Source organism: Mus caroli, unplaced genomic scaffold, assembly GCF_978045245.1.
Source record: "Mus caroli unplaced genomic scaffold, Mus_caroli_1 scaffold_10, whole genome shotgun sequence".
NCBI lineage: Eukaryota > Metazoa > Chordata > Mammalia > Rodentia > Muridae > Mus > Mus caroli.
Genome location: NW_028227265.1, coordinates 108,526,818 through 108,551,124, shown reverse-complemented (window position 1 = coordinate 108,551,124; position 24,307 = coordinate 108,526,818). Strand labels below are relative to the sequence as shown.

Sequence of the window (24,307 nt, the reverse complement as noted above, 5' to 3'; positions counted from 1 at the left end):
AGAAATTAGAGAGAGCACACACTGGCAGCTTGACAACACACCTAAAAGCTCTAGAACAAAAGGAAGCAAATTCACCCAAGAGGAGTAGACGGCAGGAAATAATCAAACTCAGGGGTGAAATCAACAAAGTGGAAACAAGAAGAACTATTCAAAGAATCAACCAATCTAGAAGCTGGTTCTTTGAGAAAATCAACAAGATAGATAAACCCTTAGCCAGACTCACTAGAGGGCACAGGGACAGCATCCTAATTAACAAAATCAGAAATGAAAAGGGAGACATAACAACAGATCCTGAAGAAATCCAAAACACCATCAGATCCTGCTACAAAAGGCTATACTCAACAAAACTAGAGAACCTGGATTAAATGGACAAGTTTCTAGACAGATACCAGGTACCAAAGTTAAATCAAGATCAGGTTAATGATCTAAACAGTCCCATATCCCCTAAAGAAATAGAAGCAGTCATTAATAGTCTCCCAACCAAAAAAAGCCCAGGACCAGATGGGTTTAGTGCAGAGTTCTATCAGACCTTCAAAGAAGATCTAATCCCAGTTCTTCACAAACTATTCCACAAAATAGAAACAGAAGGTACTCTACCCAACTCATTCTATGAAGCCACAATTACTCTGATACCTAAACCACAAAAGACCCAACAAAGATAGAGAACTTCAGAACAATTTACCTTATGGATATCGATGCAAAAATCCTCAATAAAGTTCTCGCTAACCGAATCCAAGAATACATCAAAACAATCATCCATCCTGACCAAGTAGGTTTCATCCCAGAGATGCAAGGATGGTTCAATATACGGAAATCCATCAACATAATCCAGTATATAAACAAACTCAAAGACAAAAACCACATGATCATCTCGTTAGATGCTGAGAAAGCATTTGACAAAATCCAACACCCATTCATGATAAAAGTCTTGGAAATATCAGGAATTCAAGGCCCATTCCTAAACATGAGAAAAGCAATCTACAGCAAACCAGTAGCCAACATCAAGGTAAATGGTGAGAAGGTGGAAGAAATCCCACTAAAATCAGTGACTAGACAAGGCTGTCCACTCTCTCCCTACCTATTCAACATTGTACTTGAAGTCCTAGCCAGAGCAATTACACAACAAAAGGAGATCAAGGGGATACAAATTGGAAAAGAAGAAGTCAAAATATCACTTTTTGCCGATGATATAATAGTATATATAAGTGACCCTAAAAATTGCACCAGAGAACTCCTAAGCCTGATAAACAGCTTCAATGAAGTAGCTGGATACAAAATTAACTCAAGCAAGTCAATGACCTTTCTGTACACAAAGGATAAACAGGCTGAGAAAGATATTAGGGAAACAACACCCTTCTCAATAGTCACAAACAATATAAAATAGCTTGGCGTGATTCTAACTAAGGAAGTGAAAGATCTGTATGACAAGAACTTCAAGTCTCTGAAGAAAGAAATTAAAGAAGATCTCAGAAGATGGAAAGATCTCCCATGCTCATGGATTGGCAGGATCAACATTGTAAAAATGGCTATCTTACCAAAAGCAATCTACAGATTCAATGCAATCCCCATCAAAATTCCAACTCAATTCTTCAAGGAATTAGAAAGGGCAATCTGCAAATTCATCTGGAACAACAAAAAAACCTAGGATAGCAAAAACTCTTCTCAAGGATAAAAGAACCTCTGGTGGAATCACCATGCCTCAACTAAAGCTGTACTACAGAGCAATTGTGATAAAAACTGGATGGTACTGGTATAATGACAGACAAGTAGACCAATGGAACAGAATTGAAGACCCTGAGATGAACACACACCTATGGTCACTTGATCTTTGACAAGGGAGCAAAAACCATCCAGTGGAAAAAGGACAGCATTTTCAACAAATGGTGCTGGCACAACTGACGGTTATCATGTAGAAGAATGTGAATTGATCCATTCCTATCTCCTTGTACTAAGGTCAAATCTAAGTGGATTAAGGAACTCCACATAAAACCAGAGACACTGAAACTTATAGAGGAGAAAGTAGAGAAAACCCTGGAAGTTATGGGTACAGGGGAAAAATTCCTGAATAGAACAGCAATGGCTTGGGCTGTAAGATCAAGAATCGATAAATGGGACCTCATAAAGTTGCAAAGCTTCAGCAAGGCAAAAGACACCATCAATAAGACAAAAAGACCACCAACAGATTGGGAAAGGATCTTTACCTATTCTAAATCAGATAGGGGACTAATATCCAATATATATAAAGAACTCAAGAAGGTGGACTCCAGAAAATCAAATATCCCCATTAAAAATTGGGGCTCAGAACTGAACAAAGATCTCACCTGAGGAATACCAAATGGCAGAGAAGCACCTGAAAAAATGTTCAACATCCTTAATCATCAGGGAAATGCAACTCAAAACAACCCTGAGATTCCACCTCACACCAGTCAGAATGGCTAAGATCAAAAATTCAGGTGACAGCATATGCTGGCAAGGATGTAGAGAAAGAGGAACACTCCTTCATTGTTGGTGGGATTGCAAGCTTGTACAACCACTCTGGAAATCAGTCTGGTGGTCCCTCAGAAAATTGGACATAGTACTACCGGAGGATCCCACAATACCTCTACTGGTCATATATCCAGAAGATGTCCCAACCGGTAAGAAGGACACGTGCTCCTCTATGTTCATAGCAGCCTTATTTATAATAGTCAGAAGCTAAAAAGTACCCAGATGCCCCTCAACAGAGGAATGGATACAGAAAATGTGGTACATTTACACAATGGAATACTACTCAGCTATTAAAAAGAATGAATTTATGAAATTCCAAGGCAAATGAATGGACCTGGAGGGCATCATCCTGAATGAGGTAACACAATCACAAAGGAACTCACACAATATGTACTCACTGATAAGTGGATATTAGCCCAAAAACTTAGGATACCCAAGATATAAGATACAATTTGTTAAACGCATGAAAATCAAGAAGAACGAAGACCCAAGTGTGGACACTGTGCCCCTTGTTAGAATTGGGAACAGAACACCCATGGAAAGAGTTACAGAGATAAAGGTTGGAGATGTGACAAAAGGATGGACCATCTAAAGACTGCCATATTCAGGGATCCATCCTAATCAGCTTCCAAACGCTGACACCATTGCATACACTAGCAAGATTTTGCTGAAAGGACCCAGATATAGCTGTCTCTTTTGAGACAATGCCGGGGCCTAGCAAACACAGAAGTGTGTGCTCACAGTCAGCTATCGGATGGATCACAGGGCCCCCAATGGAGGAGCTAGAGAAAGTACCCAAGGAGCTAAAGGGATCTGCAACCCTATAGGTGGAACAACATTATGAACTAACCAGTTCCCCAGAGCTCTTGACTCTAGCTGCATATGTATCAAAAGATGGCCTAGTCGGCCATCACTGGAAACAGAGGCCCATTGGACTTGCAAACTTTATATGCCCCAGTACAGGGGAACGCCACGGCCAAAAAGTGGGAGTGGGTTGGTAGGGGAGTGGGGGGGAAGTGTATTGGGGACTTTTTTGATAGCATTGGAAATGTAAATGAGGAAAATACCTAATTAAAAAAAATTTAAAAATGTCTAGATCATATGGGCAAGAGATTCAGGGAAGACCTGTTCACCCCCAGGTCTGAAAAATTCAAACTTGAGTGCAGGGTACGCCAGGGAGGGACTGAGGAAGGCTCAGAGAACCTGGCAACAAGGTCTGCTTCAATATACAAACTATGCACCTCAGTAACTTGTCCCATGGTCTGAAAACAAACACATATGTATTTATAAGTGTGTGTGTGTGTATGTGTGTGTGTGTGTGTGTGTGTGTGCTTTGCTAAAATTTTTATGAATCTCGTCCCTTATCTCTAGCTATCTTACCTCTATGCTGTGTGGCCATTCACCTGCTCTTTGATCATGTTAGGGTTCTCTACCCAAGAACTTCTGGTCCAGAGATGCCTCAGGTTTTTCTCAGACACCTACATTCTAGGCCCCTGAGACTACCAGGAAAATAACAGAGAAAAGGGTGAACCTCTCCTGCAGGATGAGGGAGCAGGAGTTAAATGTGTGAAGGCTAACTGGATGCAGAGGTCTCATGACTTTTTTGCCAGTAAAATATTAGTAATCCCGCAAAACACACAGGAGCCAATCAGATGCAACTCACAGTAAGGTCTTATTCTATTCCAGCTAGCTCAGCACACCCACCCCAAGGCATCACCATCATGCAGGATGGTTTTGGCGTGGGGAAACCTGAATGTCTATGGGGTAACTAAGCAGCAAACAGGGAATATGATTGCAAGCATCTAATTGGAAAGTTCCTGTGGCCTTTAATATAATTGGCTGCTGATAGGAGTCATATCATAAACTTAACTTCTGCTCCCCTCTGCATTGGTCATCCAATACATTGGTTGTAAGGTGTGGGCTTGTAACCTGGGGTGCAGGTTTTTGGGGGGAATAACCTGGAGACCTGCTTGCTGGAGACCAATTTTCTTTTTCCCTTACCCACACAACCTATGCTACTCACAGTAGAAGTTGAGCAGGACTTTAACTAGAAGGAGGTAGATATCCGGTCTTGTTGAGGTTGTAACCTGGAAACTCTGGTTTTGTTGGGGATTAGCCTAGAGACTGGAGCTAGGCTCAGGTTCTGTTAGGAAGCAACTTGGAAACTAATGCTAGGTACCAATTTTTACTTTACCTGAGTTCAAACTTAGGTCAGGTTCTCTGTAATGCAGTCTGAATTTAAAAGATTTGGTGTCTCAGTCCCTGTCAAAAAAACGGGGGTGTGGGCTTTGTTAAACAGTTTCCCATTTGATTTTCAATTCAAACTTGTAGAGTTTTCAACTTATTCAAAGTCATCAAATTGAAATTATTCCGTGTCTGATGCATAGCCCCATGTGCTCAACTACTAGCCTTCATCCTCTATTAATGGTTTGGCATTTCACAGAACCAACTATTCTCACTGTATGGAATATTTGTGTTCTGTGTCAACTACCCAGTGGTTGACTGATCGCCTAATATGAGTATATACTTGAAACATTCCTGCCTATGAGACTGAATGGGAAGTCTTACTCTTTTATCTATAAGTAGTTGAAGTAAAGCTAATTACCAGGCATCATTGTAAGTCATATTTTGCATATATTATCATGATTTAGTAAATGGACATTATCTATCCAGGAAATGGCGCCTGGAGTTGTATTGACTACCACCCTGGTCTATGGCACAAAACAAGGACAGTAACAATTGGCTTCCTTTGGGTTTAACAGCATCTCCATGAAGTGTATCTGCAAATTCCTTCTTCTGGGGTTTGATGCGAAGTGAGTGTAACCTGACTTTAGTGTACACTCTAGAAATAGTAAAACAGTACTTATTATCATACAACACCACCAGTAACCCAAATGTCCTGTGAAACTCTAGCAAAGAAAATTCTCCCTTAAGAAATGTTGATTTAAACTAACTCAAAGGTATTTTAGAGAAATTTTTTTTCTTTCCTATGTCCTGGTTTGAGCAATTTGTGAGAGGGAGGTTGAGAAAGGGTTTCTCTGTGTAGCCCTGACTGTCCTGAAACTCACTTTGTAGACAGAGAAAACTGGTCTCAAACTTAGAGCATCCAGCACAACACTGTTGGTATTAAGGGAGTGTGCCACCACCACCAGACATGGCATTTTTTTCTTTAACCTTAGTATCCTTTTGCTTGTGTATTACATTTTACAATTTTGTGGGTTTTATGGGTTTTCTTGTATGTGTGTCTCTTTGTGTGTATGAGTGTGTTGTGCCCTTAATTGTTCTTGTTGTTTGTTTCATTATTGTTTCTTTATTTTGTGTGTGTGTGTGTGTGTGTGTGTGTGTGTGTGTGTGAAAGGGGGAGAGAGAGAGAGAGAGAGATTGAGAGGGAGAGGGAGAGACAGAGAGAGAGAGGGGGGGAGAGACAGAGACAGACAGAGAGAGAGAGAAGGCATGGGATTGAAATGGTGAGGAGGGTTTGGGACAAGATGCAAGTGGGGAACTGTGATCAAAATATAGTGTATGAAAAAGAATATGTTCAGTAAAAAAGTTAGAAACAAAGGAAGAAATGTTGGTGTGTTTTTACCAGGTAAACTAGACAAGAAAGAAGCACTGAAGGCTATAGCCCCATCATGGGGCCAACATTGAGGCAGAATGTGGTCTGGATGAAGCAGAGGAAAAATGTTACCATAGTGTGTGCACAAACGTGTCAGGCTCAAAGCTAGAGGTAACAGTGCAGGATCCACTCTGGATCTTCAATTAAAATATGTGCACTGGCTGAGCATGGAAAGAAGATTGCATTCAGAAGGGCAGAAAATTAAGAATAGCATAGGAAGAAGTCAACAAAGTCACTTTACTGGCTCTTGACTCAGTAGCGCCATCTGCTGTCCCGCTTCATCTGAATTTACTGTTTCTGTCAGAATGACAAGGTTCATGAGTGCTTTCCTTCAAGAGAAAGATTCAGGAACAGGACATAGAAGGCATGTGTTTATGCTACAAAAAAACAGTGTGAATTACAGAGGGCTTAAAAACTATAAACCTAATGCTACACAACATTATAAGCTTTCAACAATTTTGTAAATCATACGCAACAGTGCTGTTCTTATATATATGTAGAGCTATGTACTCTCTCATCTTAAATTATAATTATTACATGTATATGCATATGCATATAATTTTAATGGATACACATGCAAATGTGTATGTATAACAGAGTCTATTTAACATTGCTCATATGTCCATGTGTCTACGGCTAACCATTCGGGATTGGGGCCTACAACTGACAATGGGACCTTATGAAACAAAACCTTCCCTATAGCAAAGGAAATAATCAGTCCAGTAAAGAGGAAGCTCACAGTGTGGTACAGACCCTTTGCAAGCTACATAACTCTATGGGTTGTTATCCAAAATATACAAAAACCTAGGAAAGTGAATGAAGGCAGTTAGTGAAACAACCTAATTAAATATCATATATGGATCTGAACAGAGAATTTTGGAAAAAAAGAAATAAAGTGACTGAAATGAGATCAAGAATGTTTGACATGCCATGACTGTACTGTGCAAGTCCAAGGCAAAGCATATCCTAGCAGGGACCTGGGTGTTGGATACACAAACTCCACCACTTGCCCTGGAGGTATTGCTAATTGTTTGCTGCTAGGTGAGAGAGACAGTTCTTTCTGGGTGTATCTTCTGGTGAATTGATCATGTTCCACTAGAAAGTATAAAAACATATTGGCAGCACAAATTGATCCAAATGGATTTAAAAACAAAAATTAAAAAAAAAATAAAAAAGGAAATGAACTTGGGTGGATAGGGAAAGGGGTGGATATGGTAAGAGTTTCCTCAGTGGTGAGTATTATCCAAATAGCCTAACCACTTATTGGAAAATTTCAAAGAACTAATAATAATAGCCAAGAAGTATGCTTTAAAATGTTCAACATTCTTATCAGAGAAATGGAAATTAAAATTTCTCATAGGTTTCATCTATGCCTAGTCAGAATTATTAAGATCAAGAAAACAATTGTCCACAAGTGGGGGTGAAGGTCTAGGGACCCTCAGGCACTGTTGGTGGGATTGCAAGCTGGCACAGGAAGTCAGTGTGGAGAATTCTTACAAAACTGCAGGGAAATCTTCATGGCACAGCTGTACAACTCCTTAGCAAATGCCCAGGACTCAGGATCCTACCTTACAGATACTGGCTCAACAATTTCTATTGCGTCTGAGGTTTCAGCAGCTATAGAAAGGAAAGGACATATTGTCCTTCAACTGAAAAAATGGATCATGAAAAAGTGGGACTCACTTTTGAGGGTGAATCTTTCTCCTTTTTTAATTTTTTTTATTGTACTGTATGATTTTGTATATTTTTTATTTTTTTTAATTAGGTATTTTCTTCATTTACATTTCCAATGCTATCCCAAGACACCCCCATGCATTCCCCATCCCCCCCCACTCCCGTACCCACACATTCTCACTTCTTGGCCCTGGTGTTCCCCTGTACTGAGGCATATAATGTTTGCAAGACCAATCAGCCTCTCTTTCTACTGATGGCCCACTAGTTCATCTTCTGATACATATACAGCTAGAGACTCTTATCTAATGAACAGACAAGTTGATAGAGAAGTAGCCAGAGCAGAGTGGCTTATCTCTTTGTATCTAACCTCCTGCTCACCCTTGATGCACACCAAATGCATTATGTACTATGCCTGGCAACCTGAGTTCAAGTCTCAGACACCACATAGTAGAGGCAACAAACAGCTTGCCATTATCTGTCCTCTGACCTCCACATGAGTTCTATGGCACACGAGTTCTCTTTGTACATACAGTAAGTATATAAATAAATATAAAACAAATTTTAAGAAAATGGTAATGTTCACATGACAGACTTCCCTTCGTTTAGTTACAGAAAGCATGCTTTTGTCCTTAAAAAAAGGTCCTCTAGTTTAGCCTAACCCCAAAGAGTCTCAAACATTCCATTTCACTTGGACTTGAACAAACATTGAGGAACTGCCAGTTTTTATAATAACTGAGAGTTACTGTAGGTTGTGATGCTCAGAAGACATGTCCCAATTGAAATCACATCTTCTCCATCAACATGGTATTGTCCACATGTTCTACCATGTGGGCCAGTGTTGTGAATAGCCCTGGGGCTAATTATATTTGGTGTAAAATCTGTTCTCCTATGAGGGGTTGTAAACAAGGAATGATTCAGCTCTAAGGTGAATTCCTGTAAACCTGCTTCCCACCTTACTTAGAAATATAAAGGAGAGCTGATGTTTGGGCAGAAAAAAAAGGGAAGGTGGAGCAGAATGGTGGAGAGGGAAGAAATAGAAAATGGAAGAGGCAGAGGACAAAGAGGAAGAGGAAGGAAGAGGATGAGGAGGAAGAGGGGAGGAGGGGGAGGAGAGGAAGAGGAAGAGGAAGAGGAAGAGGAAGAGGAAGAGGAAGAGAGCAGAAGCACAGGGCCAGGAGAAACTGCAAGTTCTAAAGGGTCTCATAGATGTGGAAGATGGTAGTGTAGCAGTAGATCTGCCCAATCTAGGTGCACAGCATGTAATCATTTTAAGTGTGTTGTGTTTTCATTGCCAGGTCATAACTGGGTTGGAGAGATTTACTGAAACAGGCCAAAAGCCATCACTTATTGCTACAAAGAACTTCAAAAGAAATTACAGTGACCAATCTATCATGAAAAAATACCCTATAGATGCCCAAGATCTTTCGAAAATAACCTGCTGATCACAGAAAATTCAAATGGACAACAAATGCTTAATGGCTCATACCAGCCAACTCTATGACAAGCCCATATTACAGCTTCTGAAGGGAGTCTGCACCCTGTGTGTAGGTCACAGAGAAAACGTGTGTACACTTTTTCATAATTACAATTGTACTAGGCGCCTTTAGTTCCTAAATGTGCATCTTTAAAAGAAGGATGTTTGTCTCCATGCTCTGAGGACGTTCCTCAGCCAAATATGAAGCTAAGCCCTCTTCCAATCAATAGTCTTCATCATAGTCTTCTGGTGAGAAATACCTGCACATTACACTGTCAGACCTTTACTAGTTTTCTTCTTCTCACCATCATTCGTATTTGGAAGGTACTCCATCAGTTCTCAGCTCAACCAAGGCTCATATATCCTTGCATGTAACATCCTTTATCTAATTTGTAAAACTGCTTATTTGGTGTGATATCTCTTTAACAAACAGATGAAAGCTATAAAGTTCTTGAGGTATTTGAAACTAGAAGATATGTTCCCCGTTATTTTAATAAATAGAAACATTCCATATTGAATATAACATATAAATTCTATGGATTTTGACAACTTCTTACCTAAAGTAAGAATACTAAACTTTTATTTATTGTAGAGATGAAATAGCTTTGTGTTGAAACTTTATAGAAACAATGATAATTTGAAACTTGTGAAAAGCCAGGCAGCATTCTCAAGGTATATAATATTTGCAGTGTATTTCTATTCGATAATACTTACTAATTGCTAAGATTTTTTTTTTCTCTTTGGATAAGAGGTTTTCAGAATAACAAAATAAAATAGTCACGTTCATTGACTGATGTTTTGTGGGTTTGTAAAGGAACTTTAAAGATTGCTGTACTCAGAAGACACTAAAGATTAGGCAACAGGCTGTGGACAGATCTCTTATACTTTACCCCTATCCCATATTCCACCTTAACTCCTGTGTTTTAGAGTGATGCCTTCTGTCATTTATTGAGATTATTTGTTTTCCTTCTTTAGAGCCTGATAGGAGCCCAAGGTTGAAAGACATCTCTTGACAGATGGTCTCTATACTTCTCCTTGATCTCTGCCTCTACTAATTATCTCCTTTGATATTTGATGTTAATCCATCAATAAATAACGTATAATCTCTAGAAATATACAAAAAAATTCGGGTTTTTTTTGACAGATATCACAAGTAATAGCTCACATATGTGATCCCTACTACAGAAATAGTGCAGATTTTAAAGGATAATTTTGAGTTCTGTTGAGTTTTTACACTCTGGCTTGTGATGGAAAACATGTGCAGAACAGAACACCCCCACCTGTCTCAGAGTCCAGGATGCAGTACAGGAAAGCATAAGAAGATGCAAGTTCTCAACCAAGAGCCTCCTGTGGGTAACCAGAGTCCTGATGCGTGTGAGAAAGGAAGAGGGCTAGCCCTCCCATGTGCCTAAGTGGGGCATGTGCAAGACCAGGGACTTCAGATTCCACTGGAGGTTAACATACATTCTTTGCAGATCATATTTGAATACATGATGATGCTTAGACAAGATTCACTACAAGAAGAAATAGCAACGGACTACAAAGAGCTCCTTCAGTTTTCCAAAATCACTTCAGTGTCTGTGGCCCACCTGCTCCAACCACTGCCCTATTGCCCAACATCTTGTTTGGCATTCACATGTGATATAATACCTTGGAACATTGAAGATCCTCAACACTTTACATGAGAAGGGGGAACTTCCTCCCTTGTGGCAGAGGGTGTGTAAGAACTGTAAGTGACTTAAACACAGGATGTGGTAGGAATTTTGCTAATGCCACTAAAACAAAAAGCTTAACTCTTACAGATTTAAATTGAAAGAAAAATAACTCAGAAATATTATTAAGAGATTTAAATGCCAGGCTGTTTGGAATAAAAAAAAAACTGGAGGAAGAAAAATGTTTATCTTAAGAAGATTTTTAATATATGCTACAAAGAAACAATTTCCAGACTTTTTGAACAGTAGCTAAAGATTCATTAGAGAAAATGTGGGCCTGAAAGGATGACTCTGAGGTAAAGAATACTAGGTGCTCTTTTGAAAGATCTAGATTCATTCTAACACGCACATAGCAACTCATAGCATTCTGGACCTCCAGTTCTTGGAGATTGGCTCTCTGCTCTCCACAGACAATAGCCACACACACACATACAGTCTGCCAATTCACTTATAGAACAAAAATAAGTACATCTTTCTTTACAAATGTAGAAAGAATGTGCCAACTAATCTCTCAGTGGAACATTTGACCAAACACAAGTGCACACCCTTCTGGTGTCAAAGCATGAGAAAAATGTACTGTTATAATACTGAAATATCAATTTTATCTATCAGATTAGGATGAGGAATATAAGAAAAACATTATACTACTTGTATCAATCTTCAATAAAAACATAAATTCCAGCCCACAGTAAATTCACAAACCAAAAAAACTGCTTTCCCCCAAGGCTCAATAAACCTGGTAGTATGTAAATGACTCCATGCAATTCCACAGACAGAAGAATCTGGTTTCTACATTCTCTGGTGTCCATGAGTGGCTGTCTTTCCTCAAGTGAGACATCTGATGCTACCAGGTCTTGGTAAGAAACCAAAAAGAGAATATAAAGCAATAAGAAAATGAAAAGAGGGTGCAGAACAAACTTTGCTGTACTTAAAAAAAGGCATTCTTCTCTAAGGATACATTGTGTGGTTCAGCATTCTCAAATTTCCAGTTCTGTACTGGACACTGGTAGGAAGGGTAAAATGAGAAATTACATAATAAAAATCTTTCACATGAGCATGGTGGCCTTTTGAGCATGCATATTTTAGAAAGTGCTACTAGATCAATTCTGTGATGATCAGGAAAGACAATAATGAGTCTGAAGTATAAGATGAGCTTCATAGCTCATAAATCACAGTCTACAGATGTTTTTAAGAGGTCATGTCTCATTATACAATTACATAAGGATGTATATATATATATATATATATATATATATATATATATACTGTCCCGAGCTATCGTTCTCGCCGGCAAGAACACACTCGGACAACCAAATTCTTCTGCAGCAAAAGATTTATTGCTTCTTCAGTAGGGAAGACCCCAACCCCAGAAAATGGCGTTGCCTATATAGTCCTCATCAATGGCATTTCAGCACATGATATGGGGTGTCAGTTCCTGATTCATTGCTTGCCCACTACCCCATTACTATGCCCCGAGATGTGCAGTGACTAGGTGTGAGTTCACTCTCACACCTGCGTACAAGGCTTGTTTACTAGTTAGACACAGCGGAGGCCAGCACCATTTTATAATGGCGATTGCTTGCAGCATGGCTCTCCTCAATATACATACATATATATATATATACACACACACACATGTATGTGTGTGTATGTGTGTGTGTGTAGGTTAATACGTATGTAAAATAGTATTCTCACTGCTTAGCTAATTCTTTTTGAGCCTCTATATAAAATCATTTTAACAAATGAATAGTATTAATTATCATATAAATATGGGGTGGCATGTATGTCAGGGGGACTCCATACAGAAAATGAAAATGGCAGGAAGTTTTGTAACTTTTGGTTTGTATGTACTGTGAGAAATGGGATGAAACACATAGAGAACAGTGGTCATGTATGACATGATGACACTTCTTAAGATTGGGTACTAGCTTATGACACTCTCACATTGTAGATGACATTTCTTGCAAATCAGTACTCATTTTCTGAAAGTAAAAATATTGCAGAATCTCAGACATGTGGAATGAGGCATGGCTTGAGGGTCCCAACTATGGAGATGCTCCTGGACCACACTCTTGTGAGATGTGTTCTGACACTTTGGCTTCTACAAAACAACTCACTCTAGCTTCGCTCTTACAATCTCTGTCTCTTAAACTCAGTTCACTAGGGTCACAATGAGGCCATCTTACTTTCTCTACAATGGCCCCAAGTAGGGAGTTCACAATGTTACCTCACGGGAGGATGATTGATAATACCTGAATCATGCAAAGAACTGACTCTCCAGTCCACCTAGTCAAACTCTGCTCCAGACTACCTGAGGAGAGCATCCTGCAAGATCAAAACATAAAAATCCTTTGTTCCATGAGCTTTTTAAATTACAAACTGCCTAGCTCTTTACTTCCCTGACCACTGAGAGGTAAATACTCCAGCAGATGGGAAACAGGGGAAGATAGCAAGGCCCCTTAATCATTATTAATCGGAGGGCTGATGTTACTGAACACATAGTGCAACATTATGATAGTAGGCTTCAGGACATTGGCACATCAAAGGGATCTTGATGATAACAGACTCTCCCAGTTCCCATCAAAGAGTGCCTTCTCTAAGTGTGGACCTTTCTCTGCCCTATAAATGCAGGCTGGCTATTCATTCTCCACACATTGGGCTCCTGCTCACCAATTCTCCAGGTGACTCCCAGCCATGAAGACACTTGTCCTCCTCTCTGCCCTCGTCCTGCTGGCCTACCAGGTCCAGGCTGATCCTATCCAAAACACAGATGAAGAGACTAAAACTGAGGAGCAGCCAGGGGAAGAGGACCAGGCTGTGTCTGTCTCCTTTGGAGACCCAGAAGGATCTGCTCTTCATGAAAACTGTGAGTAATGGTACCCAGCGTGATGGATGCTTGCATTCTCCTGAGGGAAGGATGAAGATGAGTCCTAGAATCCTGGCAGAGTAATGTGGATCCCAAGGCAACTCTATTTTAATTGCTTTTATATTCATAACAGTAGCAATGAGAGGAAAGAAATTTTAATTGAATTTCTTTCTTATAAGCTTTTAATGTAAAAAGATACACATGGGAATTTCAACACTGACCATACTCCAATACTCTGAATAGATGCTTATAGAACAGGATTAGTCTTGGGTATTAGTAGAATTTTTTCTTTCTCTAAATGAACTTTGAATCAATTTAAGAGTATACAAAAGAGTCTACACAGTGACAAAAGGAGCACAGAAAATAAAGACACCTCAGAATGGCTCTCAAGTGCATGACCAACACATCTGAAGTGGTTTTTTTGGTTGAGATGTCCATGCTGAAGGCTGTACTGTGGTCAATGCAGCACATCCTTGCTTTATCACATATCCCCATAGGATCACATACATGCTTCCAACCTCAAAACTTAATGCCTGATTCTTTTTGTGTCTCCAGCGCCGAGAGATCTGATATGCTATTGTAGAAAAGGAGGCTGCAACAGAGGAGAACGAGTTTATGGGACCTGTGGAAGACGATATTTGTTCTGCTGCCGCCCCCGCTGAACATGCAGATGACAGAGACATGACAACCATCGGCTCTGAGGCCACTGATGCTGGGGCCTGATGACCACTTCTCAATAAATTGTTTGCAATATGCTTCCTGTGAGTTTACATTCTTTCAATGTTTGCTAAAACTCTCAGTCAAGACTCTATATATAAACTATCAGAACCTTCAAGAAAACCTTTGCAATGAATGAATACTTTAATTTTTAACTTGGAAAATACTGGCTCTAAATACTATCAATTTAAGGATGACTCCAGGTTCAGACACAAAATGTATAGAAAACTCAGAATTCGCATGATCCTCACATATGTCACTCCTGACTTTCGACTCTATCTTTAGGCAGTCTTGACTCACTACCAAACACATTGCCTATATGTTAAGAAAAACGGCCCTTTTGGTTTCAGGTGTACAGAGTTCTAAAATGATATTTTTTAGTAAGCTGCAGTATCCTTAAAAAGTATTGAAGTTTTTATGAACCAGGCCTGTATTATGCCTCTGGCTTCTGAACCGAGGGTTATTTTTGGCTCTGTGGTGACAACTTTTATCAATATTACAAAAAGTTAGTCAGAGACAGAATGGGTAGGATGAAAAGCAGGGCATTCTACACTATAATATGCATGTATAATCTGCAGTGTCTACAGTAGAATAAGACAAAATACAGTTTCTATAGAGAAAACATATACAGAAAGTGTACATGTCTAATGAATGCAATGTGTTCTACAAGATACACTCAAGTGACTTACCTTACAGCTTTGAAGGGCTTAATGCAGCTTGGCAGAGATATGCAAGATAAATAAAGAAGTTGGTAGGCAGTTGTTGAAGCAGGGACTCCAGTGATGGTACTGGGTGCTAAGGGTCAGACTATTAATCGTCACACACTCCTTCAGGGAAAACCATGTCCTGATGAAAGGACCGCAGTGGTGGTGACCTCTAGATTGCAGATTCTACTAGCACAGATGGTGTGGGTTCCCAAAAGACATAGTTGTGGGCACTCAATAGTGATAGAACCATGCTACGAGAATTGAATACCCTGTCACACTTTGAGGAAGACAAGATGCTAGAAACATCTTACTTGGTAGATTATAGCAACCATGTCAGAGACTAGCTCCACTGAGTGAGCTAGGAGAGAAAGTCTAACTCTAGCCATTATAACTCTTTTAGCCTCAAATATTAGAGAATTCCAATTATAGGATTGCAAACAAAAGGCAGTTATCATAGTCCCACAAGACATTTCAGTCTTTAAATAAGTCACCTGTGACCTGGACAAAATAAATTTAATAATTAACTCGATGTGGGTCATCCTTCTGAAATATAATTATCTGAGGATATAGGTCTCTGTTTCCAGGAACAGTTAGCATAACTCCAGTAAGTGTCAATCAGCAAACACATGACACAGTCACATTGGTCAACCTCTCTACGAATGTTCTCCAAGGACTCTCCTCTATTTTACAGAGCTAAAAGTCTCTCTTTTCTTTGTCTCCAGAGTTTATTCCAACAGCTCTCAAGGTTGCAAATTTTTGACCCTGGATGCAATAAGCCCATGTATTCTTCCTTCCCTCTTTACAATGTGGGGAGAATTTTTCTTGTAAAATGCAAGGTTTCAATGTTTTTAACCTAACCTATATCTAGGTGAAAATTCTAAATGCTTATTGGTAAGAGTTTATGAATGTATGTGGACATTGTGAATGATTAAGTTGGGAAAGTATCATATCTGTCACCTCAGGTGTTTATAATTTCGTTATGGTGAAACACCTAAATTCTACTGTACTAAGTGTTTTGAATTACATAATCCATTAATATTTACAACAATGTTGTTGTGTAATAATCCACCAAATTCATTGCTCCTAACGAAATGTCATTTTATACCCAGTGACCAACCTGCCCTCAACATTACTTCACCTTGACAGAATCTAGTAGCAAGTATTCTATTCTTGCCTGCCATTACATTGCTTTATATCTTGGATATGTGAGATCTGGATATCATGCTCTTAGTGTGTCTGGTTATTACACAGAAAGTATCCTCGGGTACCATCGCACGAATTGAAATTCCCATCATTCTATGGTTGAGTAGTGTTCTACTATGTGGAAGACCCTGGTTCTTTGAGAATTTCCCCCAATAAAGCTGTGCTTGAGAATCAGCTCAGAACAATGATGCATAGGGTTGACAAAGAAAACATGTACCCAGCATTTTCATGTCAGATGCTCTTTGTTAGCAATGGTCATATATCCCATGTGTATTAAATAGAGTATTGAATTCAGTTTCTGGAATCACCCCTGCTTCAGTATTTTCACACAAATACTTGAGAACCATAAGGAGGAATTCTGATTAGCAAAATTGGTTGATTCAGAAAATAAAAGTGTTGCCCTGGCTTTTTTCCCCCTTTCTTTCTTTCTTTCTTTCTTTCTTTCTTTCTTTCTTTCTTTCTTTCTTTCTTTCTTTCTTTCTCTCTCTCTCTCTCTCTCTCTCTCTCTCTCTCTCTCTCTCTCTCTCTCTCTCTCTCTCTCTCTCTCTCTCTCTTTCTTTCTTTCTTTCTTTCTTTCTTTGTTTCTTTTCCTGATGGGGCATATATGGTGGCACAAAGAATGAAGGGCAGTTCTAGAAAAGCTTTGTAGTCTGAAATTCTAGAAAAATGACAAACACTTTCTAGTTTTTTCTCATGTTCTAGCAATCACAAAGGCCATACAGCCCACCCTATTAATCCCTTCCCATGGACAGAGACCTGAACCACACATGGGTTGCACACTTATCTTGCATCCCCATTGTAGAAAACTGGATATACAAAGAATAAGAAGTTGTTCATCAAGGCACCCCAAATAGTACAGGACTTTATGCCACTTATCTAGGACGTGCTTTCAGAGAAATTCTTTAGAAACTAGGTGAAAAGATGAAGTCCGATTTCAATGCATTGACAAAACAAAGGTTGATATTCTAAAAAATCCATACAAGTCACACATTTTATCATTTTGAATGTACATGAACCTGCTCTCCTATCCTACTGCTGTGTAAGATATTGTTACAAGAAGAAATGGTTTTCAAGGAACACACACATGTGTTCTAACTCATATTTTCTATTTGGACATTGGTCAGTACCATGGGCACAGAAATGAGTGGATCTCTAGGATTTAGAGAGTTTGTTACAGAAAACCTCTCCAGCATGGTTACCTAGTCAGTACTGGTGTCAGGAAGTAGCCAAGAGCTGAGAACAGGTGTGCACAGGACACCCATCCATCCTGGCTCAGGGGGCAGGCATCATCATCAACCTCTGTGAAGTAGAGTGGGTTTTGATGAAAGATGTTTGTAAACATTAGAAACCAAAATATTTTCCCCAGTAAAGGTACTGATAACAATTTCCATTATACCACTATTAGGGCCATCAGTTCTTTCCCTTTAGTTCCCCTGAAAAGATTCAGAGTTCCACCAAGTAGGGCCTTTGTGTTCTTGTGTGAACATATGCCTTAGTTCATTTGGTCTTATACAGCAGAAAACCATATAACAAGTCATATAATAATTGCATTATGCATAGCAGTTGGTACCAATTTCTTTCAGTTCTGGAGTCTATGAAGTCTGAGTCAGGTGAAAGTGTGAAAAAGGGCTGGTGAGATGGCTCAGTGGGTAAGAGCACCCGACTGCTCTTCCGAAGGTTCAGAGTTCAAATCCCAGCAACCACATGGTGGCTCACAACATCTGCAACGAGATCTGGCACCCTCTTCTGGAATGTCTGAAGACAGCTACAGTGTACTTACATATAATAAATAAATCTTTAAAAAAAAAAGTGTGAAAAAATACACTCTGTGGTAATGTCCCATTTTTCTGGTTTATAAATGACAATTTCAGAAGATGTCAGCACATGGAAAAAGGGACACGGTAGTTCTCTGTATCTCTTTTATAAGTGAAGTAAGCTATTCCTGGAGCTTCTTCCCCTTTTCCACAATCTTCTGACAGAAAACTCCACTTGTGAATGTCATAACCTTTGGGAGTATGATTGCCATATATTAGTTTTAGTAGGACTTAAGCAATCTGGCCACAGCATTATCTAAGAAGGAAATAAATGAAATATTAACACTTTGAATTGGAGACAAATACAGCATGTTGACAAGTATGAGATTTTTTCACTGGTCAAGAAATGACCAATTTTCTGCTCAAGGGAAGCTGGGACAAGTCTGTATTTTGATAGCAGTGTCAGAGGATTTCAGGTCATCTCAAAGTACTGTCTTTATTCTTAGGGACTGTATAGTGGAAAGTCAGTGCATCTCCACCATGGAATGTCAATTCTGATCATTCTGGGTCTAACATTGTCTTTATATGTGGCCAGTACTGGTGTTGAACAATACTTCTGAGAATTCATCACTTAGTAAGACTAGCTAGTTCCAATCTCTCTGCCCTCTGCGAGCCAGTGCTACATTCAGAAGACATTAAGTTTCAAGGAACAATGTCATGAGTGTTTTGCCCATATGGCTCTAGAAAACTGTTTAGCTGTACTCAGTCTCCAAGAAACATTGCATGCTGTCCTTTCAGAGAATGATTGATAAATATACTTCAATCACTTGGGAGACTCCATTAGAACCTGCGCAGTCTCACAGCAGAACTAATGCACAATCTCATCAATGTCCTTATTCTGCTGAATGGCTTAAGTAGTCCTAACAGTTGTAACTTAGGCAGTGGATAGGCTCACTGAGCTCTAACTTTTAAATCCTTATGTACATGTTTATTTAGTATGTATCCTAGTCCTCTCCACAAAGCATAAACCCTGATTTGTAGGCCATATATTTCCCATGTACTCTTTCATATTTTCTCATACCAATGATTAAGTTTTAGACACAGAGCTATGCAGTACAATCTCCTCAGAGTGAGCAGATAATCGCAAATGGGTGTGATCTAGAGCTAGACAAGATAAATAAGAAGTCCTTCTGAGAAGCATGTCTTTGCCCCCAGCTTTTCCACATTTCTTAACTTTCCTTGAACCACAGAAGATTGGAGTATCCAATAAAAATTAGCCACAAAAAAATTAAGACATCACAAGTGACTCTTACATAGTAGGAGTCTGTCCAAGATCTTTCAGCTGCTCTTGTTTCCCATGGTCTGGACAGAAGAGTGCTGTACCTCTTGCTCTGCTCTCCCACCATACCACAAGGATCTGTAAGGAATGAAAGTAACTTTTTACATATATCATTGAGGCCTAGCTGCAAAGGATGCACTAAAGGCAAGGCTACTGTGAAGGAGCCCACATGATGAGATACCTTTATAGGATTCTTCTGTCTGGACCTCAACTATCTGTGAAGGACAGCAATTACTGGTTAATGGGAAAATCACACAAGTATAGCCAAAACACAGATCAGTCGGTAATATAATTCTTAAAAAGTCTGGTTCAACCTGCAGTCAGCACGTAAAGATATGCAAATCAACCCATTCTTATTTCCCTGTTCAAAGCTCAAGTCCAAGTGGATCGAGTACCTCCACAAGAAACCAGATACACTGAAATTTATAGAGAAGAAAGTGGGAAGAGCCTCCAACAGATGGGCCCAGGGAAAAATTCCCAAACAGAGCACAAATGGTTTATGCTCTAAGATCAACAATAGACAAATGTGACCTCATAAAATTGCAAATAACCAATGGAATAGAATTGAAGACCCAGAAATGAACCCACACACCTATGGTCACTTGATCTTTGACAAGGGAGCAAAAACCATCCAGTGGAAAAAAGACAGCATTTTCAACAAATGGTGCTGGCACAACTGGTGGTTATCATGTAGAAGAATGCGAATTGACCCATTCTTATCTCCTTGTACTAAGGTCAATTCTAAGTGGATTAAGGAAATCCACATAAAACCAGAGACACTGAAGCTTATAGAGGGGAAAGTAGGAAAAACCCTCGAAGATATAGGTACAGGGGGAAAATTCCTGAATAGAACAGCAATGGCTTCTGCTGTAAGATTGGGAATCGACAAATGGGACCTCATAAAATTGCAAAGCTTCTGCAAGGCAAAAGACAGCGTCAATAAGACAAAACGGCCACCAACAAATTGGGAAAGGATCTTTACCTATCCTAAATCAGATAGGAGACTAATATCCAATATATATAAAGAACTCAAGAAGATGGACTCCAGAAAATCAAATAACCCCATTAAAAAAATGGGGCTCATAACTAAACAAAAAATTCGCACCTGAGGAATACCTAATGGCTGAGAAGCACCCGAAAAAATGTTCAACATCCTTAATCATCAGGGAAATACAAATCAGAACAACCCTGAGATTCCACCTCACACCAGTCAGAATGGCTAAAATCAAAAATTCAGGTGACAGCAGATGCTGGCAAGGATGTGGAGAACGAGGAACACTCCTCCATTGTTGGTGGGATTGTAAGCTTGTACAACCACTCTGGAAATCAGTCTGGCAGTTCCTCAGAAAATTGGACATAGTACTACCAGAGGATCCAGCAATACCTCTCCTGGGCATATATCCAGAAGATGTTCCAACCGGTAAGAAGGACACATGCTCCACTATGTTCATAGCAGCCTTATTTATAATAGCCAGAAACTGGAAAGAACCCAGATGCCCCTCAACAGAGGAATGGATACAGAAAATGTGGTACATTTACACAATGGAGTACTACTCAGCTATTAAAAAGAATGAATTTATGAAATTACTGGCAAATGGATGGACCTGGAGGGCATCATCTTGAGTGAGGTAACCCAATCACAAAAGAACTCGCACAATATGTACTCACTGATAAGTGGATATTAGCCCAGAAACTTAGAATACCCAAGATATAAGATACAATTTGCTAAACGCATGAAACTCAAGAAGAATGAAGACCAAAGTGTGGACACTTTGCCCCTTCTTAGAACTGGGAACAAAACACCCATGGAAGGAGTTACAGAGACAAAGTTTAGAGCTGAGAAGAAAGGATGAACCATCTGGAGACTGCCATATCCGGGGATCCATCCCATAATCAGCTTCCAAATGCTGACACCATTGCATACACTAGCAAGATTTTGCTGAAAGGACCCAGATATGGCTGTCTCTTGTGAGACTGTGCCTGGGCCTAGGAAACACAGAAGTGGATGCTCACTGTCAGCTATTGGATAGATCACAGGGCCCCCAATGGAGGAGCTAGAGAAAGTACCCAAGGAGCTGAAGGGATCTGCAATCCTATAGTGGAACAACAATATGAACTAACCAATAACCCCCCCCCCCGGAGCTCCGGTCTCTAGCTGTATATGAATCAGAAGATGGCCTAGTTGGCCATCAGTGGAAAGGGAGGCCCATTGGCCATGCAAACTCTATATGCCTCAGTACAGCGGAACGCCAAGGCCAAGAAGTGGGAGTGCATGGGTAGGGGAGTGGTTGGGAGAGCATGTGGGACTTTTGGGATAGCATTGGAAATGTAAATGAAATAAATACCCATTTTAAAAAATGCAAAGCTTCTGTGAGGCAAAGGACAATTTGTCAATAGGACAAAATGACAGCAAACAGATTGGCAAAAGATCTATACAAATCCTACATCTGAAAGGGGACTAATATCCAATATATATACCTCAAGTAGTTAGACTCCAGAACATAAAATAACCCTACTTTAAAAATGGGGCATAGAGCTGAACAAAGAATTTTCAACTGAGGAAACTCGAATGGCTGACAAGCACCTAAAGAAATGTTCAACAGCCTTAGCAATCAGGGAAATGCAAATCAAAACAGCCCAAAATTCACCACAAACCAGTCAGAATGGCTAAAATCAAAAATTCAGGTGGCAGCAGATGCCGGCAAGGATGTAGAGAAAGAGGAATACTCTTCCATTATTGGTGGAATTGCAAGCTGATAAAACCTCTCTGGAAATCAGTTTAGTGGTTCCTCAGAAAATTGGACATGGTACAGTCTGAAGATCCAGCTATGCCACTTCTGGGCATATACTCAGAAGATGCTCTAACATGTAATAAGGACACATGCTCCACTATGATCATAGCAGCCTTATTTATAATAGCCATGAGCTGGAAAGAACCCAGATTTCCTTTAACAGAGGAATGGATAAAAAAAAATTGTTACAATTACACAATGGATTACTACTCGGCTATTGACAATGATGAATTTATGAAATTCTTTTTAAACAATTTTTATTAGATATTTTCTTCTTTCACATTTTACATACTATCGTGAAAGTCCCCTATACCCTGCCCTGCCCTGGCCCCCAACCCACCGACTCCTGCTTCTTGGCCCTGGCTTTCCCCTGTACTCAGGAATATAAAGTTTGCAAGACCAAGGGGCCTCTCTTTTCTATGATGGCCGACTAGATCATCTTCTGATACATATGCTGCTAGAGGCACAGGCTCTGGGGTACTGGTTAGTTCATATGGTTGTTCCTCCTATAGGGTTTCAGACCCCTTCAGCTAATTGGGTAATTTCTCTAGGTCCTCCATTGGGGGCCCTGTGTTCCATCCAATAGATGACTGTGAGCATCCACTTCTGTGTTTCCTAGGCCCAGGCATAGTCTCACAAGACTCATCCACCTCATCTCCAAACTTGTCTCTTTAACTCCTTCCACGCATGGGTATTTTATTCCCTATTCTAAGGAGCAATGAACTATCCACACTTTGGAGTTCCTTCATCTTAATTTTCATGTATTTTGCAAATTGGTTCTTGGGTATTCTAAGTTTCTGGGCTAATATCCACCTAACAGTGAGTGCATATCAGGTGAGTACTTTTATGATTGGGTTACATCCTCTGGATCCATCCATTTACCTGAGAATTTCATAAATTAATTGTTTTTAATAGCTGAGTGGTACTCCGTTGTGTAAATGTACCACATTTTCTGTATCCATTACTCTGCTGAGGGTCAGCTGGGTTCTTTCCAGCTTCTGGCTATTATACATAAGACTGCTATGAACATAGTGGAGCATGTGTCCTTATTACTAGTTGGAACATCTTCTTGGTATATGCCCAGGAGTGGTGTTGCTTGATATTCAGGTAGTCCTATGTCCAATATTCTGTGGAGCCACCAAACTGATTTCCAGAGTGGTTGTACCAGTTTGCAAACCCATCAGCAATGGAGGAGTGTTCCTTTTTCTGCACATTCTTGCCAGCATCTGCTGTCAACTGAATTTTTGATAATTAAGGATGTTGAACATTTTTCTCAGCCATTTGGTATTCTTCAGTGAGAATTCTTTGTTTAGCTCTGTACTCCATTCTTTAATGATGTAGTTTGCATTTCTATAGTCCAGCTTCTTGAGTTCTTTGTATATATTGGATATTAGTCCCCTATCAGATATAGGTTTGGTAAAAATCCTTTCCCAATCTGCTGGTTGTTGGTAGCAATTAGATAACACAATTGTCCTGATCTCTGAATTGGGCCTCTCCCCCTGAGAAGAAAAGGGGGTCAAAAGCGGGCCACCGACACACCGCTCCAAGAGCAACCACAGAATGTTCCAGCCCTAAGTCAGCGCCAGATGTCCTGACCACAAGATGTACCCTGATACCATGAAGTTCCTGCTTCCCCGTGTAGCTGCCAAAAGAAAAATTTCCACTGCCCCACCCCTCCTGCTGAGAAGTACTTGTACTTCCCCTTTTGCTTATGTATTTCCACTACCCCACCCCTCCTGCTGAGAAGTACTTGTACTTCCCCTTTTGCTTGTGCATTTCCACTGCCCCATCCCTCCTGCTGAAAAGTACTTCCCCTTTTGCTTGTGCATTTAAGCCTTGAGCCTTGCTGAATACAGTGACACCTTGCTGCTAATCAGACTACTTCCGGGTGTTCTTGCACTTGGTGTCCGTCTCTCCCTTCCCCCATTTGGTTCTTAGGAGAAGGTACCCTTGAGACCCTCGAATA

At 40.0% G+C, this 24,307-nt stretch overlaps 1 protein-coding gene and 1 pseudogene across 1 annotated transcript; both read left to right on the top strand.

Annotated features, from left to right (window-relative positions):
* Positions 1-13,657: 13,657 nt before the first annotated feature.
* On the top strand, positions 13,658-14,491 carry LOC147002494 (alpha-defensin 20). Its single transcript, XM_085844339.1, has 2 exons — positions 13,658-13,829; positions 14,385-14,491. Exons 1-2 carry the CDS (start codon positions 13,658-13,660, stop codon positions 14,489-14,491), a joined length of 279 nt encoding a protein of 92 aa, XP_085700465.1.
* Positions 14,492-18,008: 3,517 nt separating this feature from the next.
* The window catches only part of LOC147002492 (neutrophil antibiotic peptide NP-2-like), a 100,941-nt pseudogene continuing 94,642 nt past the window's right edge, over positions 18,009-24,307 (top strand).